An 18,796-nucleotide genomic window follows, 5' to 3' on the forward strand; every position below is an offset into this window, starting at 1 on the left:
ATACTAGTTCTCAGTCCTCCAGTGCCCTCTTTCTCCCTCTCCTTTCTCTCTCCGCAGCCCCGTCTCAATCCCCTAGCAGCATGCCTTCCCTATCTGGCCTGTCATACGCAGTGTGGGCCGCTGCATGGCGACTGCCTCTACTCAAGCTTGAAATTTGAGCCCATTATGTCAACAGGGGTTATGGGCAGAGAGGAGAGTGTACAGCAGTCAGAATGAAGGGAGAGGGAGAGAGAGAGGGGAGTGGAAAGCAAGGAATTCTCAGAAAGAAAGGAGAGACAAATATGGAGGAGAGAAGCAAGTGAAGGGCTACAGTGACAGGCTGGAAGTACACAATTATGGGCAAAATGGTTGTGTTCCTGTATTCTTTATGAGTGTATTTTTTCCCCCATCATTAAACCAATGGGCACTTCAACAGACACACACTACAAGTGGCACTTCAGCAATAAGCTCATTACACCCAAATCTTTGACAAACATTTTCAAGATACATTTATGGTGGCGTTGATTGATGGGTTATAATAACTGAGTGAAGAAATGGTACATAATAGCACTTTCCTAGTCCAGTTCCCATGTGCTTCTGAGTATACCGCTATTTCCAGTCGTCTTTCAAGTAATACCTACAGGACAAACACCTGCTAGCCATTAGACTGGTACTATAGAGATGGAAAGAGATCTTGTCGTTGTATCTGTGCCATTATGACATCTGTGACAGCGCCATTGAGGCTACAACTCATAGGAATCCCCAACCAGTTGACTACTTTTTAAAAAGTATTCAATTTTCAATATTAAAAGCTAATATTGGTGAGTCCTGAACCAAATAGCGTAATTACATTTATTGTGGCCACTAGATGGTGGTGACTTACCTTAAAGCAATTTACAAATCAAGACAACGCTCTGATCATTGGCTGATCGCTCCCAACCATAGGAATCCACACTCAATTGCGTACTTTAAAATGGTGGAAGCTATCTAAGTTGAGTTCTCTAACCATCTCTATGGCTAGTACACCGCACAGGGTTGAATCAAAGAGACAGATAGAAGACTCCTCTTTATATCTGTGCCATTAGAGTCTGTGACAGCATGGGCAGCACCATTGAGGCTATAACTCATAGAGCCCCGCAGTGGAGGTGTCATAATACCCATAAAACCTTGCGGTCAAAACAGGGAAACGGTTCCAATCGTTTTTTCAACTGTTCATTTTTCCCCATAGAGGATTTTAGAAACACTTAAAATAAGGGCTGTGTTTCATGTAGCTTACCCTGGCGTGATGTTTTGATAACCGTGTAAATCTCTCTCGGACAAGGTGACTTATCAATATATTCGGCTCTATTTACTCTCAGATTTGAAAATGGTAATTTGCATCAAAGTAGACATCATGCAGAACTACAAATCCCTGCAAGGTCTTGCTTGTCATCTCTAGCTGACACCTTTGCTAACAGGTATTGTGTCAATTTAAAACTTGCACAAGACAGTTCACAGAATTGCCCAATTAAAGAAATGTAGCCAATTTATTAATTACTACATTTAGCTAACATTAGATAGTTAATCCAGAGATTCTTACCTTGATTCTGCATTCTTATCCAGATCATCATGGCATTTGTATTCTTTATGATAGCACATTAGCATTTCACAGAAATATATTTGCCCGAATTCCTATGTATTAAAGTCACCTTGACCTAGAGATTTACACAGTTATCAAAACATAACGCCAGGGTGAGCCTACACAAAACACAGCCCTTACTTTAAGTGTTTCTAAAATCCCCTATAGGAAAAAAATCTATGGCGCAATTTCCCTGCTTGACCACTAGATTATATGGGTATTATGACTCATACTGTAGTACTCTAATGGAGTCCCCACCCAGTTGACGATTTTGACTACTTTAAAATGGCAGCATAGTGGAAGCCCTCAATGGTATTGCCCATGCTAAAACAGCCTTTTGGCCACTAGAGGCCTCTATCATTCTCTATGGGTCGAATCAGTGCATAATCCAAGATGACCGACATGGTAAATAGTTGGACAACAATCAGTATACCAGAGTTCACAATCAGAGGACCAGAGTAGAGAAAGGAGAGGGGTTGAATGGACTAATAATCAATGCACACAGATCAAAGCACTGGTCAACACAATGAATAGTTCTTTGAAAGGTGCTCTTGGTCACTCTAAAAAGGCTTACACCCAGTAAACTGCCTCTGACACTTTCTGCTGGGAACCACAGACTACACAAAAAAATGTATTGAAAAAGGCTTTTGTCGCATGTTGGACCCAGACGCAGGACTTGTGTATCTGTGAGTCTCACTTCGATACCATAACTCAAATTGACTGTCTTGTTTAATCTCACACCGACTGGTGAGCATTGTCAGTAGCGCAACTTCACCTTTCATCAGAGTTTCAACAACAACGAGCACCAACTGCGATCATCAAACAACACTTTCCCAAGTCTTTTTCTCGCTCTCCCCCTCACTTTCTAGCCCCCCTCACTTTCTAGTCCCCCTCACTTTCTAGCCCCCCTCACTTTCTAGCCCCCCTCACTTTCTAGCCCCCCTCACTTTCTAGTCCCCCTCACTTTCTAGTCCCCCTCACTTTCTAGCCCCCCTCACTTTCTAGTCCCCCTCACTTTCTAGTCCCCCTCACTTTCTAGCCCCCCTCACTTTCTAGTCCCCCTCACTTTCTAGCCCCCCTCACTTTCTATGACTCTTTCAGTATCAGAACACTGAGCAGAAGCTCGTATGTTGCGTTGATGATGCCCCAGGAGAGAAGGGAGCGGTGGTAGTTGAGGTGCGCCCCTCGGAACAGCATGGCCACGCTGCCGCCCCTCTCCCTCCACACCGTCATCAACACCTCCCCACAGGGGCGGAAAGCACCCCCCACCTGGGACTGGGCCCGCGACTTCACCACATTCAGCGGGTAGAACATGATCCCCAGCGCCGCCCCCAGCATCCCTCCACACACAAAATCATTGACCAGGTGGCCAGCCCGGCTGGAGGCCTCAGGGAGCTGCTCCTTGATGGGCCCGCGGAGGCCGAAGAACAGCACATTACTGGGCCCATTCCTTATTAAGACCGGCACCAGGCCGCGGTAGCACTCCTTCACACCGTACTCGCTCAGGAGTGTCCGGAAGGTGTGGGGTGTGTTTTGGAAGCGGCCGTGGTGCCGGTGGTCCTGGAGGAGAGTCTGCACACGCTCAAACGGAGTCAGCACAGCCTCTGCCGTGCCCGCCAGCGCCGCCGCAAAGCTCCGCGTCACCAACTCGGGAATGCCGCTGCCGGTGGGCACCTGGTCCAGTAAGACCCGGGAGAAGTCCTCGTACAAGCCGAACATGATGGCTACAGTGGTGGTCTTCTGGAGAAGAGGAGGGAGCAGCCCCCTGTAGAGTTTCCTCATCCCGTCCCGTTGGAGTTGTCTGACGGCCTCTCTGGCCCGCACACCGTGAAGCTGCTGTCTGAACAGAACCTTCTGGATGGGGAAGGTCACCACGATGTTGGTGAAGGCAGCTATGGAGCCACACACGTAGTGCTTCCCCCGAGGGCCGAGCGCAGCGCCCAAACCCCTGCCAGATAGCAGGGAGCCCCCTCCTTTAACCAGGGACCCCTGGGGCTGTGACGTGCAGGCTGACTCTGGGTCCATGATGGTAACAGCCATGGGAGATGAGACACACCCTGAGCCTACGCCACCAGCATCACTGCTGGGGAGACAACCTAGGATGATTTTACACCTGTGGGAAGGAATGAAAAAGAGTTAAATTTACAATGTTTAAAATTGGCTACAATATTATCTATTGGTACTGAAACAGCATGTGAACTGAAGTTACTTGTTCCTTTCAGCAAAACATGCATTGTCTATTATAACATTGTAACAAATGGATGGTCAACCAGTCTGCAAAAACTCCCTCGTGATTAGTGGAGAAGGATTGTGTGACTATGAGGCTTGTATCCAGAAGGCATCAGGCTGTCTGCACTGGGGTAGGACTGCAGTTTTGCAAAATGATAAGACAGCGGTAATATTTGGGGGAAAAATGTTAACAGGTTGCCAGTGTAACAAGGATCTTGGGTAAGTAGGTTTGGTAATGCAGTTCAGCGCACCATGGACACAATCCAGGTCTGTGTACTGCATCTATTGAAACTTGGCTACAACTCTCTGTTTGCTGCAGTTACCATCTCAGTGATAAGAACTATTGAATAACTTGATTCTAATGTACAAGGTGATATGTACTCTTCAGAAAGGAATTAAGAGACATGCATGCATCATCATTTTGTGCAGTCTGGAAGTTGTCCAGAAACAACTTAAAACCAAGCTCCACGTTCAAGTGCCTTCTAAATATAGGTCAGAGTAGTGGAACTGTCACTAGAGGTCAAACTATGAAAGCAGGTTTCGTCAGAAGTGATTCTGCCAAATGCAAACCGTTAACAAATTGAAATTTGTTGAGTCACCCAGTGCAGATGAACTGTCAGTGACCAGGAGGAACAGACAGTTTGCCAACCTGGTTGTTGAGTCTGATCATCGTTGTACTCTGGTTAGAAGGTCTTGAGTAAAGTTAACGCCTTCTAGGAACTTCCCCATTTGCTGTCATGACTCATGGGCATGCTATGTGGACACACCTAAATGATGCACACATGAAATGCTCAAGTTGGCTTGGTCAATGGAGAAGTTGTCAATACGGTCAAGAAAGACATGCTCAAGGCTATCGGAGTTTGAATCTATCCAGCTAACGTTAGCTTCAGAATGTATTCCAAAGATTACACACTGGCACAATCCAGATTATTTTGAATGAGTCATTGCTTTACTATCCAACTCCAAAACAAAAGGACAGTAACGTGACAGCCTGCTAAACCTGTCTTCGTCCTGGCTAGACCCAGCAAAATATTTCCTGATTGTATGTCAAAGGGTTGCGTCTACGCTAACAAGCCAGCTAGTTAGCTAACATCCTTTTCAGGGCCTTCTTTAGCAGCCAGTGACATGGCTAATCTTGACAGTCAAGATTTCATTAACAAGCTATAGTAAACAGGAGTTTGACTGAGCTAGCCATCTATCAAGTTAAATACAGTTTGTAGGCCTTTTGTATCCAGCTAACGTTGGCTAGCAAGTTGACAGTGTCAAAGCGGACAACTGGTTTTTACTCGATTTTTTGGACCAAACAAACAGTCGCGAGAGAGATAGCATGCCCATTCAAGGCTATCGTTGTAAATGTAAAAAATAAAAGAAACATTATATAGGATATTTCAACACTAGGTCCAAAGTATCCAAGTTTACTTGTCTTTTACCTTGCCACGAAAAAGCTTAGTTTACCACGGAAATGGAGCTTGCTAGTTCGTTCCGTCTGCTGTCGATCGCAGATGCATAGGAAAGCAGCTGACAGTAGGAAAACCAATCGAGATGTAAATAGTGTGGCTTTCGACCACCGGGCCTGCACTAATCTACAAATAATAATCCAAAAATAAGTATCCACTATAGTTTGTGGCTGAATGTTTCAAACGTATCAGTTTATACGGATTTTCTGATACACACTAGAGGGGCTATTGTTCAAGCGTCCTGTTGGCTCTCTTGAATCATGTTACAACTACAAGGTGTATTTGATAAATAACATTTGCATCTCAATTAGATTATATTTTGAAGGTTAACTCCATGACTAGAATACTGCCCCATGCTTTTTGTGATGCTCTATTTTGCATTGACACGTTTTTGTCTGGTTGTGTGATCTGTCCTATGTGCAATATTCTGTCATGCACCAGGCGGCAGCCTTTACCAATGTCGTCACTAGTTACCACAGCCACAAATTGATTAAAATCAGATTTTAAACCTAACGCTAACCTTATGCCTAACCTTAAATTAAGACCAAAAGTGTTTACGATATAGTCAATTTTGCTGTGGATCAGCTCTAGTGTCTAGTAGTGACTGATACGCCTAGTCAATGATACCTCGAATCTAATGTTATCACACATGCGACTGCAAGTCATGATTTCATAAAAATATTCTCATTCATGGGAACAATAAGCAAATGCCCCAATTTCAATTCTAGCAAATTCTACAATAATATGACCAAATATGTCAGCACAAAAGGACTGCGAGTTTTTCGTTAAAGGGGCTCGGGATCTTGTGTCTGATGACCGCTAGGTCCCTCTATCCCACTGACTTCAATATTAAGGTAAACTGCGTCTAGTGAATGACAATTAAACTCTAGCTAGCTGTTGGCTTGAGAAATAGTAAAGTGCTACTAACGAGTCATTTGAAAGACATGTAACGTTAGGAAAACTAGTCTCAAGAGGTCTGGTCCTTGGCTTTATTGCACACAGGCTGGAATGAAATGTCATATTGGTGTCTTGTCTTGACAGTATGAGACGTACACCATTGGGGGAAATGCAAAGACAGCTTCAGCGGGCAGACTGCTGTACGACATGGGAGTGAAAGTTCTTATCTCTACTTATGCACACACTCACAGTACTGTTGATGACTGATATAAATGCTGTTGTTTGTAGTGTGTCCTTCAGTTTTATCAATTTGTCTCGCAGCTCAAAAATACCGTAAATGTCAGAGTAACCACTAGCCAGAAGGTTAAGCATTGCAAACTGAAACTAGCTAGCTACTGGCTAAAGTTAAGCAAGCAACTACCAAATTAGCTACACTCTTAATTATTGCAACAAAACCATATTACGCTCTTGAATAACTCAACAATTCACAAGCATGTGCAGACAATTAACGGGTTTATTTTCTCTTCTGTACACTTATTACATTTTTGCTACAAGACAAAAGCACATACTGAAGAAAAATATAAACGCAACATGCAACAATTTCATCGATTTTACTGAGTTACAGTTGATACAAGGAAATCAGTACATTGAAATAAATAAATTAGACCGTAATCTATGGATTTCACCAGTCATGAGTGGGCCTGGGAAGGCATTGGCCCACCCATTTGGGAGCCAGGTCCACCCACCATGGAGTCAGGCCCAGCCAATCAGAATGAGTTTTTCCCCACAAAAGGGCTTTATTACAGACAAATACTCCTCAGTTTCATCAGCTGTCCGGGTGGCTGGTCTCAGACAATCCCGCACTTGATGAAGCCGGATATGGAGGTCCTGGGCTGGCGTGGTCTGCGGTTGTGAGGCTGGTTGGACATACTGCCAAATTCTCTAAAAGGACGTTGGAGGTGGCTTACGGTAGAGAAAATAACATTCAATTCTCTGGCAACAGCTCTGGTGGACATTCCTGCAGTCAGCATGCCAATTGCACGCTCCTTCCAACCTTGAGACATCTGTGGCATTGTGTAGTGTGACAAAACTGCACATTTTAGAGTGGCCTTTTATTGTCCCCAGCACGAGGTGCACCTGTGTAATGATCACGCTGTTTAATCAGCTTCTTGATATGCCACAGTACGCCCGTCAGGTGGATGGATTATCTTGGTAAAGGAGAAATGCTCACTAACAGGGATGTAAAGAAATTTGTGGGCAATTTGTGGGATCTTTTATTTCAGCTCATGAAACATGGTACCAACACTTTACATGTTGTGTTTATATTTTTGTTCAGTATAGTTACTGCCAGCTAAAGCTAACAACACCTCTTCATCAAGAAATGTTAGCCTATGAAAAAGGAATGAATACCCCTCTAATACGAATATAGACCCTTTTCCAGTACACAACACACTGACGTCACACACAGATGCGCGCGACTCTTGACGGCAGTAAGAAAGCCATTGCCATCTGCACCCATGCAACATAGCCTAGATTTACGTTTTTATTACTTCTAAACAAATCACTTTTTGGGGTTTTCATACACAAACTCAGCAAAAAAAGTGTGGCCACCAGCTGCATTAAGTACTGCTGTGCATCTCCTCCTCATGGACTGCACCAGATTTGCCAGTTTTTTCCTGTGAGATGTAACCCCACTCTTCCACCAAGGCATCTGCACGTTCCCGGACATTTCTGGGAGGAATGGCCCTAGACCTCACCCTCCGATCCAACAGGTCCCAGACGTGCTCAATGGGATTGAGATCCGGGCTCTTCGCTGGCCATGGCAGAACACTGACATTCCTGTCTTGCAGGAAATCACGCACAGAACGAGCAGTATGGCTGTTGGCATTGTCATGCTGGAGGGTCAAGTCAGGATGAGCCTGCAGGAAGGGTACAACATGAGGGAGGTTGATGTCTTCTCTGTAACGTACAGCGTTGAGATTGCCTGCAATGACAACAAGCTCAGTCCGATGATGCTGTGACACACCGCCCCAGGCCATGACGGACCATCCACCTCCAAATCGATCCCGCTCCAGAGTACAGGCCTCGGTGTAACGCTCATTCCTTCGACGATAAACGCGAATCCGACCATCACCCCTGGTGAGACAAAACCGCGACTCGTCAGTGAAGATCACTTTTTGCCAGTCCTGTCTGGTCTAGTGACGGTGGGTTTGTGCCCATAGGCAACGTTGCTGCCAGTGATGTCTGGTGAGGACCTGCCTTACAACAGGCCTACAAGCCCTCAGTCCAGCCTCTCTCAGCCTATTGCGGACAGTCTGAGCACTGATGGAGGGATTGTGCGTTCCTGGTGTAACTCGGGCAGTTGTTGTTGCCATTTTGTACCTGTCGGGGGTCCCAGCGATATGTGATTGATGGGCTGTCAGAGAAGTCATCCGGGGTGGCTGAGCCCTGGGAGAGACTGCTGGACATTCTGGCAGTGGTGGGGGCTCGATGTGAGTGGCAGGGGGACAAAGGACAGAGGTAGGAGCACAGATAAACAGAATGTAGCTAGTGAAGAGTGTTTATGTGTGTGTGTTGAAATGCCTGAAATACTGCTTGCTGTTAAGGTGCTGTGTGTGTATATTCTGTGTGTGTGTTTGTGTGTCTATATCCGTGTATGTGTGTGTGTTTTGTAGGGGCTACGTGGAGATGCTGCAGTGGGTTAAGGAGCTGTGTCGCTACCTACCCAGTCTAGAGGGAGAGACCAGGTCGCGGTGCTGCAGCCAGGTGGTCGTCTGTGCCTTCCTGGTCCTCTTCCATAGCTTCTACCTCTACGTCTCAACTGTACAGCATGCCGTTTCGGGGTCCGTGACAGTGAAAATGTCAATTTTTACCTTTGAGCTGTGGTTTTGTGTCGATTCTGTTAGAGGCTATCCCCTCAGTTTACAGTGAGGTTGTGTCTGTTGCATCCGTGCATTTATTTGTGTGTGTGTTTTGCAGGTGTGAAGGCGTTGGCCTCTGGGCCGTGGACACTGCTGGAGGACCTGAGCTCTGTGAACAGTGATGTGGAGCCGGAGAGAGAAACGCAAACTGGTTGACGGCCGCGAGATGACCATGGTGAGAGGACAGACGGGAAATCAGTGGGGAGGTTGTGTGTGTTTGTACCTGCTTGTATTTGTGTATGTGTTTCTTCAGAGCTCAGACGATGAGGTCAACAAGACAGAGATGCTCGGGTGGGTGGAGACTCTGGAGAGCTTCCGTTTGGCCAGGGAGAGCTGGGACCTCCTCCACTCCCACGACAGCCTGGAGACAGGTACGCCCTCCAAATACATCCCCCAGCTCATACCGGTGTGCTCTCTAAACGTGTCCCCTGTCTAAGCAAATGTTTCTCATTCTGATTAAACGTTTTCACACCCGTTCTCCAGAATTCAACAAGATCTGTTCCTCCTGTTTCCGAATATTCCTCACAGATGTGATCATATACTAGCTGTACATATAATGATTATCGTGTGCTATGAGTTCATCAGTGTTTTGTACGTCCATGTATTTGTGTTCAATGTGTATGCTGACGTGAGTGGGTGTGTCCTCTCCCCCAGGGCCAGTACCGTAAGGCCCTGTCCAGCTTGCTCCAAATGGCTGCGTTCCAGCAGCCTCAGCCTGGACAGAGCTCCCCAGGACAATGTAACCTGGAGCACCACAGGACCCTTATACAGCAGGCCTCCTGCCACTACGCACTGGGAGAGTACAGGATGGGTATACACATACAGAGAGCACTTCCATAAACATTGCATACATACAGAGAGAGATTGCATCTGGGTTTACTTGTCAATTGAATTGTCATTGTGTTTCCATATTTTTCGTGTTGTGCGTCTTTGTCTGTATCAGATGGAGTGTGAAACGTTGCTTGATGTAGTTGGTGGGCTGGTCCTCCAAAACCAGGATCCAGTCGAGAACACTGAGGTCCAGGGCGATGCTAGGGGCAAACCCAGGAAAGGTGAGCTCTCTATTAATACACTGTGTGCGTATATGTGTATGTGATTATTTTAAAATGCCTATAGTAAGTATCTATGGTAATATGTTGTGTGTTTGTGTTGCTAGGCAATGACCTGAGGCTGCTGCCGTGTAAGAGTAAAGCGATCCTGCCATTCTTCACCTGATGTTTGCCTGTTTCGAGGTCCTTACAAAGAACAATAAACACATACAGTGTCCTCCAATAATATCGGCACCCTTGGTAAATATGAGCAAAATGAGCAAAAATGATTTATTGTTTATCCTCTTGGTCTTTCATTCAAAATATTCACAAAAATCTAACCTTTAATTAAAGTGAAATAATTGAAAGAAAAAATGTATTGTTATCATAAAACAAATATTTTTCTCAAATATATATGTGTCACAATTATTGGAACCCCTTCATTCAATACTTTGTGCAACCTCCCTTTCCAAAGATAACAGCTCTGAGTCTTCTCCTGTAATGCGTAATGAGGTTGGAGAACACATGGCAAGGGATCTGAGACCATTCCTCCATACAGAATCTCTCCAGATCCTTCAGATTCTGAGGTCCACACTTGTGGACTCTCCTCTTTAGCTCATCCCAAAGGTTTTCTATGGGACTGGGATGGCCATGGCAAAATCTTGATTCTGTGGTCAGTGAACCATTTTTTTGTTGATTTTGAGGTGTGCTTTGGATCATTGTCCTGCTGGAAGATCCAACCACGGCCCAGTTTAAGCTTCCTAGCAGAGGCAGTCAGGTTTTGATTTAATATCTGCTGGTACTTGATGGAGTCCATGATACCATGTGTCGTGACTTGACTTTAATATTAATTTGAAAACTGTTATTTTTCTAATTAACTAACTATGTTTAATTGTTACCCGATTAAATTAATCATATAACAATTAACTCATTAGGATCTGGGCCACCACGAGAGCGGTTCTTTAAAGAGTTACCATCTCTCGAATTAATCTCTAAAAGGTATTTACCTATCACATCTATAAACAGTCAACTTATTAATCAAAACCTCGCATTATATCATTCTGAGCAGTCAAAACCTTGCATCTGAAAAAAACAGCCTTACTTATGATTCAGTACTACACAAATTGGTTTAATTATTTATTACTAGCTAATTAAATGGGAAAACAGGATAAACATACATGCATCGGTTATTGACTGGAGACTTAATACGCTAAAAACAGGTCCCTAGCGGAATGACAACAACATAGCTGCTTGTTAAAGAAGAGATGGAGAGGGAGAGAGAGGGACAGAGACACTTAACATTGGTACATTCAGAAACATCTCTCACCTACAGTAACCATATACTTTGCATGAATGTCTAGAAATCATGAATGTATTTACGTGAAATGCCTGGGTTCACCAGGGATCTCTCTCGTGAACAAGGCAGCCTTGGAAAGGGAGTTGGGCCTTTTGGTGGCACGCTTGTAAGGCTCTGATTGTCCGAAATGGTTCCGACAAGTCTTCTACTGTTGTCCTCTGTAGTTGTCCAGTACCCGGTGACTTGTTGTGTAGTCCTGAACAGAACTACAGTTGACTTTCCTCCGATTCACTCTTGAAGATGCTTCTTTGAAGATAGACTAGCCAGCCGTGTCGATGGTTCCCCAGTGGGGTGATGAGAATAGCATAATACGATGGTTTGAGCAGAGTGACAGAATGGTCCTACGTAAATTCACTTTCGAAGATACTTTACTTAGGACAGCTAATCAGCCGTACTAGTGATTGTCCGGGAGGGGAGTTTATCGACTCTACCTGGTGTTGAGATTCAAAGTTCAAACCACTTTAAACGTGCAGCTGCACATCTTTCTGGTCTGGTATGTTAATTTCTTAACCCATCATTTATACAGTTAGCAGGAAAAGGGAGGTTCCGGCAGGCTGACACTCTCTGACCTCACTCAGGGCGGTGACTACTCACTGTGCAAAGTTATTTAAAAAAACTCTTTTCTCTTATAGCTTCTCAAATCACATCCCTATCTTAACAAAAACACTTTCATCATTTTTCAGGGAGAGTCGCTGTTCCTGAGTGATTGATAAGATCTGTCAGCAGGGCAACTTCCAGTATGATAACTTTTTCGGCTACATCACCAGTATCCTTCTCATACAGTATATCTAAAATAATCTTGATTAACCCAGAACTAAAATCTTGCGTAATTTTAGCTCTCTTCTTTCTCTCTCTCTCTCTCTCTGTTTGTTCCCTTTAACTCATTTGTTCCTGCAAATATTGATATGCTGGAGGAGTTTGCAGACCTGCCACTACAGAGGGGGGCGTGTCCAGCTACTGCCCAATAAGGGAATGCTAATCAAGTAAGCACCTCCTACTGGCTTATGTTTATATATATTGTACACAGTCATGTTCACATACAGGTAGCGAATAGCAGCTCAGCTGTGAAGCATTATGTTGAAAAAGGGTTAGCAGTACAACGCGCCGTCTATCCAATATTGAAAAAACTTTGTTTGAGGTTCTTGACTACACCAGATCCTAACTTTTAACCCAGAGCGTGAGTTGATAAATGTTGGTGTTTACTGTCCTCAGGAACCCTAGTCCCGCTCTGGGTGGGGCAGTAAACACCCTGCTGCTACCTGGGGTGCAGACGACCGACAGGCACCCCTGCCCACCACCCCTACGTCAAACACTCTCCATCCCTCAGGCCCAAACCTCACTGAAATGTTTTGTCTGCCGTTTTCATTGAGTCCTTGTTGTGTTTTATTTTCACGAAAGTGTTTGACCCATTGCATCCATTTATGTGGCCGTTACTGATGTTTTTGAAGTCTATTTCGATCAAAAATGTTATCTCTAGTTGTCATTGCATTTGTGAACATTCATGTTTGACTATGTGTTATTGCTTTTGACGTTGTTGAATCTTCCCGTCAAAATGTTGCCTTCTTGGTAGATACCTGATACTCTCATTCAATTTCAAAACTATGAAGACTGTATGTGAGGAAAAGTTGTTTCCTTGATGTTGTGAAATTGTATTTTTATCATTGATACATTTGTGTTTTCTCACAGTTTTCTCATTGATAAATGTGTGTTTTCTCACCTGTTGCTATAGAGGTTTGGACAAAAATAAACAGTGTCTGATTTATAAAATGATTAATGTGAAGAAAACGTTAGAAAGGGGTGCTTTCTCATACACACCCATTGTCTGTGTTCCTCTGCCCTGTAGGCACCATACAGTGACGCGTGGCATCACTACGGGGGTGAATGAGAACTTCCGTCTGGCCGTGGAGAGACAGGTGTCACTCTGCACGGAGAACCTGTATACTGTCCTCCACCGCTTCTGTATCAATGAGAAGATCATCATCATCCAGTCCCTGCCCTGACCTCTGACCCCTTCAACTTTGACACTTGGACATCTGACATTTGGCTCATGGGTCTAATGTCCACAGTGAAACCCTGTGCTCAGAAGACCATCGTCGTCTTCCATCAGACCTGACAATTGAACTCCTGACCCCTCTATGACCAAATAACAATAATTAGAAAGAGATAGATTACTTGTTTCCCTCTTTCTAGGGTTAATCTGTGGTGCTAACGTTACTCATGAGCGTAAAATCTTCTGTACTTTCCCCCTTGTTGTACTACTTGCCTTAAAATTAGATAATGACTTTCAAAGGATGTTCTTGCTAACATGAGAAGGTTCTGTACTTGGGAAGGATTCTGTTTCTGGGGATACTTAACAGGGATTGGTCTACTGTGTCTGTGGTATTTGCTCTCTGTCTGCCATTGGCTGTCTTGATACTTTTTGTTTATTTTTCCTTTTTTGAACATTTTGTGTTGCCTGGCTACCCAAACTCTTTGCTCCGGCCAAACGCTATGGCACGCCCACGGACATTATTTTCTTCTCCACAATGAGACTGGTTTGAGTACCTCTACAACGATTTCTGGAATGGATTGGTCCCAAAAACCAATGGGTTGGGCCAGAGCCAGAACACACGTGCGTAAAGCGGTGTTTGAAAATTTGTCATTGGCTTTGATACTCAGATTGGTTAGAGATGATCCAATCGCTGATGACTCAGTTTTGTACAACACCCCTCATTTTGACGTCACCACAAATGACTGTAGTGAATGATAGAGCAGCGGAATAACTAATTTTTAGTCATCAGGCAGCATTTTATGAAGTGTATATAAAAAAAGAGGTTCTAAATAATTGTGAGATTGCTGAAAAGTTGACAAATGTGAGCGTATTTTTGATATTTCTAGATAACATTAAAAATATATATAAATATTTTTCTTCCCCAATTTATCTTATTTTCTCTCTCCCTCTCACTCATCCATGTCGTCTCGTACAGGTGCAGTGGGCAGGTCAGCCTGCAGTGCAGCCCTGAGATTGGCCCAGAACAGCCTGTGCTTGCCCCTGTCCTGGGGCCACTCCAGATAGGTGTGTCTGCCCATCATGGCCTTTAGCTGATAGTACTTGGAGGGGATCATGTACTGAGGCAGAGGCTCCAGGAGCACCAGGATTACACTGTCAGACCCTCGAGTCAACCGCTGATGGCTGGCAAAGTACAGCTCATAGTGGCACCACTCGCTCCGGACGAAGTGGCGAGAGAGGACGAACACACAGCGCCGGCTCCTCTCCACGCATTGGATGATGTTCTCCACGATCGTCTTCCCCGGGACGAAGTCCCTCTCATGGCGGCAGATGTGGAGGCCCCCGCCGGAGCCTTCCAGATTAGGCAAGAGCTGGCCCTTGACCCAGTCTGCATCATGCTGGCTGTAGGACACAAAGGCGTGGAACACCACCCCCTCCAGTTCCTCGGGCCGGACCTGCTGGGTCCTGGCACGGTGCTTTGCCCGGGTCCACTGCCAGATCATGCCCAGGTACCACGGAACATCCAGGTGGTGGCACAGAGTCACCATAATAATGATAATAGCCACTGCAGGGCACAAGATGGCCGTTGCCAGAAGGCCGACATTGCAGGAGATCTCAGGGATCTGGAAGCCCTCCAGTGTGGAGTTCCTCCAGGCTTCGGGATAGCTGCAGCGATAGGCTCCTGGCCAGTGGAGAACTTGGATTGCAGAGTGTCCGCTGCCCAGGCCAGTCCCAGCACCCAGATCCCTGAAGCCCCTCAGGCCACACGTACAGGTGAAGGGGTTTCGGCCAGCATCTAGAACCTGTAGAACAGGGCAAGTCTCCAGAAAGCTCACAGATGGGGCATGGAGGGAGTTTTCCCCGAGAAGGAGATACTTAAGGTGTGGGAATCCAGTGCACACCGGGAGGTCCCTCAGCCGGTTGGCACTCAGGTCCAGGGCCAGGAGGGAGTCCAGGGCCAGCAGGGTCTCTGGTACAGTGGAGATCTGGTTGTTCTGGAGGTCCAGGCTGGCGGTGCCATTCGGCAGGCAGCTGAATACCGACTCACTCAGCCCATTGGAAGATAGGTTCAGGTGGACAATGTTCGGTGGCCAGTGGCATTCCTGGCCGCTGTAAACCAACGAGTTGAGGCTGAGGTCCAGGTGACGCAGAGAGATCATGTTCTGGACCCTCTTGCTCAGGGTTTGAAGGCACCTGAGGTTGTTCCCTCTCAGAACCAGTATGTTTACTTTATTCAGGGTTGTACACTCTACAGTGACTTGCTGTTCTACTCTGGAGAAGACCGTATCAGTCAAGGCACAATCTGAGAAGTCTAGCTGCAGTATCCCGCTGGGTGACTTGGGGCAGGTCATGTGTATGATGGATGTCTCAGTCATCGCCAGGCGCTCCACCGGCATGTTGATGAAGAAGTTACAGAGGGCTTCCAGGGAGAAGAAAAAGCTAACCACCCCCGCTCGCCTGGCAGAGAAGGATTTAGTGTGGGACGTGTTTCTTCCTGGGGTGTCAATCGAAGGTGGGATGTGGATGGCCACGTCTGAAGTGCTCAGGTGGATGATGGGGGATTGCAACAAGGCGTTTATGGTGTTTGTCAGGTGCTCCCAGGTGATGGCCATATTTGTCAGGTAAAGATGTGTGGTGTTGACTGCCCTTTTCTCCTTCACAAGTTCCACCAGGTAACTGTGGTAGCCATTGATGTTCATACCCATCAGCTCAACCTTGTCGAACATCAACAGGGCGTCTGCGATCAGATTTCGATCGGTGGGTTTGTTCGTCAGGCCGATGCTGACCTTCTCCGCCTGGACGTCACTCAGGCTGCCGCTCTCATAGGCTGTGAGATTCTCCAGACGAAGGGTCAAAGTTTGCAGGTGTACATCAGTGATGTTGATGAAATCCTCCACCCTGATGATTTTTGCTCCGAGCCCCAGTCTCTCCAGCTTCGTCAGGCTGTGGAACTCCACCCCCAGGGTCATGGTGTGGAACATGTTAAAGGTCAGATCTAGGTCTCTGAGGTTCAGCGCTAACAGCAAGTACCGTTGATCAGATAGGTTCTGGAGCTGGTTGTGTGAGAGGTCCAGACTCTCCAGGAGCGGAGTGGGATGAAACGTCTCCGGATCAATATCCTCCAAGACATTCCAAGAAAGGTTGAGGAATCTCAGGTGAGTTGTAACTTGGAAATCCTCATGGCCAAGTTTGTGTATGTTGTTCTGGGAGAGGTCCAGGGCTTCGGTGCATGGAGGTAGGTTTCTGGGAACAGAGGATATGTTTTTGGAGGAGAGGTTGACAATAATGGTGTGGATTTCTGAGGAGGAGGGGGTGCACTGATGGACTCCCATTAACGCAGCCACAGCCCAGAGGGTGACTGCCACAGCCCTCATCTCTGTTGAGGGACAAGAGAAAATGTAACAAACAATGTTTGTGTAAAAGAGGTAGTTATAACATTGTGTGTCATGTGTGCTGTGAATCATAATAAATCAATAGGCTTCCATTAGAATGTGAATAAAGGTTTTGGTTCCTGTTTCAACTTGCAGTGTTCTTAGGGTCTTCGTAAAAAAGGAGCTTCCTTGTTTTATTATAGACTCTTAAATAGACTCATTTTGGTCTATAATACAGTACAGAAACTCACAAATGCCTTAAAAACAAGTCTGCAACACACACGCACACAGAAAGAGGGGGGAAAAAAGCAGACTGACCTGTCTTCTCAGTATCCTATGGCTTTTCAAGTGATGCGTTTGTTGAGATAATGTTGAGTCAGTCACAGTCAGTTCGTCTCTCACTTTCAGATAAATCTCTCTTTACCTTTGCGATTTCTCTCATTGACACCCGTCCTATCGCCTTATCACGCTCACTCTAACACTCTCTCTGAGCATACAGTAAATGTTGAGGACAGGGGAAACAGACATGTGAAACCAGGGCTTTCAAATGTGCAGGCAACTTCTGTTCCTTCTTCTCTCACATCTCTTTCTCACTTCCCTTTTTATTCACAGTGATGGGCAAGGAATTGAGTGCTTGACAGGAAATGAAGTTTGGCCACATATCTGTGGATTTGGCACAGCTAGTGGCTTTGATTAATATATTACTCAATGTATGACTTCATTATAAGAATATTACATAGGACATTTTAAGGTAGATCTAACTTATTGTTATATTGATTTACATAAATGGGTAGGGTTGGAGGATATAACAACTGCGTAAGACATTGGTTACGCGGACCAATTCTTTCTTGAGCAAATGGTCGGGTGGCTGAAAATAAAAAAATATATTTATTTTTAGACCGCAAACTGACTGCAATCATTTCAAACCTTGATTACATTTGGGGACATTGCCCTACGTGGGGTGCCGTCTTTCGGATAGGACGTTAAAACGGGTGTCCTGACTTTGTGCTCATTCAAAATCCCATGGCACCTATCGTAAGAGTAGGGGTGTTCACCCCGGTGTCATGGCTAAATTCCCAAACTGGCCACATTCCATCATGGCAACCTAATCATCCCCCTCATTCCTAATTGTCAAATATCACTCCTCACCTCTCCACCTGATAGCTGATGTGTGGTGAGCGTTCTGGCACAAACATGGTCGGCGTGCATCACTGAGGTGGGCGCTGTACATTGATGGTGATTGAGGTGAGTTTCCCTCTACTATGTAAAATGATTTGAGTACCTCTATTGGTGGAAAAGCGCTATATAAATCCAATTATTATGAATCATTATTATTGGTAAACGATCACGTCTCTCTGTTATGCGTTGGGGAATACTTGGGAACAGATTTCCAAAATGAAAACCAGTTGGAGCTGATTTCCTGGTGTTTTTACAGTCTTTTATGTCCAAAAATGAAAATTCTATAAAACATTTTTTTTTTTAAATGTAATAATAATAATTTGCTCAGAAAACTTGGGGGGGCCAAATAAAACCAGCTGCGGGCCAAATTCGGGCCGCTAGTTTGGGAATCATGCCCTAGACCAATGAGCCCTGCTGATCTTGATCGAGAAATGCTTGGGTATTTTAATAGCCACCCATTACACATTTTCAAAGACAGGGCTTGCTGGTCTAGGAGTATGGCTATTTCTTTGGGTGCGAGCGGTCCAGGGTTCAAATCCTGGCTGAACCCCCCTTTGTAAAAATCCGGGCTTTCAAGTCTGACCCCTTGCCACGTACACAGTGTGCTTCTAAACACTCCCACTTCACTTCTCCCTGGGCCCGGCGTGTTGCTGACTTTACAGTGAGCTGCTCTCTCCCTTTGACGAATGGATTCATGTGCTTCTCCAAGAGAGTGCACCATAATGCATATTTTTATCCCATATTCAGCAGTGGTAAAGTCGCTAATGGGA

The 18,796-nt window shown here is 45.4% G+C and overlaps 2 protein-coding genes and 1 long non-coding RNA gene across 5 annotated transcripts; 1 reads left to right on the forward strand and 2 right to left on the reverse strand.

Moving 5' to 3' along the window:
- Positions 1–2,640: 2,640 nt before the first annotated feature.
- LOC106604779 (mitochondrial nicotinamide adenine dinucleotide transporter SLC25A51) lies at positions 2,641–5,532 on the reverse strand. 2 transcript variants are annotated; one of them, XM_014199803.3, is made up of 3 exons: positions 5,257–5,516; positions 4,476–4,593; positions 2,641–3,710 (listed from the first exon to the last, which is right to left on the reverse strand). In XM_014199803.3, exon 3 carries the CDS (start codon positions 3,635–3,637, stop codon positions 2,684–2,686), a length of 954 nt encoding a protein of 317 aa, XP_014055278.1. In that variant the 5' UTR covers positions 3,638–3,710; positions 4,476–4,593; positions 5,257–5,516; the 3' UTR covers positions 2,641–2,683. The 2 variants fall into 2 exon arrangements, with proteins under 2 accessions (XP_014055278.1, XP_014055277.1); XM_014199802.3 differs by lacking the exon at positions 4,476–4,593 and having other exon boundaries at positions 5,257–5,532.
- Positions 5,533–5,538: 6 nt separating this feature from the next.
- On the forward strand, positions 5,539–12,824 carry LOC106604613 (uncharacterized). Of its 2 annotated transcripts, XR_014392318.1 has the most exons (8): positions 5,539–9,023; positions 9,160–9,276; positions 9,355–9,472; positions 9,756–9,912; positions 10,045–10,153; positions 10,258–10,390; positions 12,170–12,469; positions 12,699–12,824. It is a non-coding gene; the product is annotated as an uncharacterized LOC106604613 (long non-coding RNA). The 2 variants fall into 2 exon arrangements; XR_014392317.1 differs by having other exon boundaries at positions 9,756–10,153.
- tlr1 (toll-like receptor 1) lies at positions 11,254–17,406 on the reverse strand. Its single transcript, XM_014199800.3, has 2 exons — positions 17,166–17,406; positions 11,254–16,852 (listed from the first exon to the last, which is right to left on the reverse strand). Exon 2 carries the CDS (start codon positions 16,848–16,850, stop codon positions 14,427–14,429), a length of 2,424 nt encoding a protein of 807 aa, XP_014055275.3. The 5' UTR covers positions 16,851–16,852; positions 17,166–17,406; the 3' UTR covers positions 11,254–14,426.
- Positions 17,407–18,796: the final 1,390 nt, after the last annotated feature.

This window comes from Salmo salar, chromosome 05, assembly GCF_965601325.2.
Source record: "Salmo salar chromosome 05, fSalSal1, whole genome shotgun sequence".
Taxonomy (NCBI): domain Eukaryota; kingdom Metazoa; phylum Chordata; class Actinopteri; order Salmoniformes; family Salmonidae; genus Salmo; species Salmo salar.

Coding starts and splice junctions, on each gene's coding strand:
- LOC106604779 (XM_014199802.3), bottom strand. CDS start 3,637: ATGGCTGTTACCATCATGGACCCAGAGTCAGCCTGCACGTCACAGCCC.
- tlr1 (XM_014199800.3), bottom strand. CDS start 16,850: ATGAGGGCTGTGGCAGTCACCCTCTGGGCTGTGGCTGCGTTAATGGGA.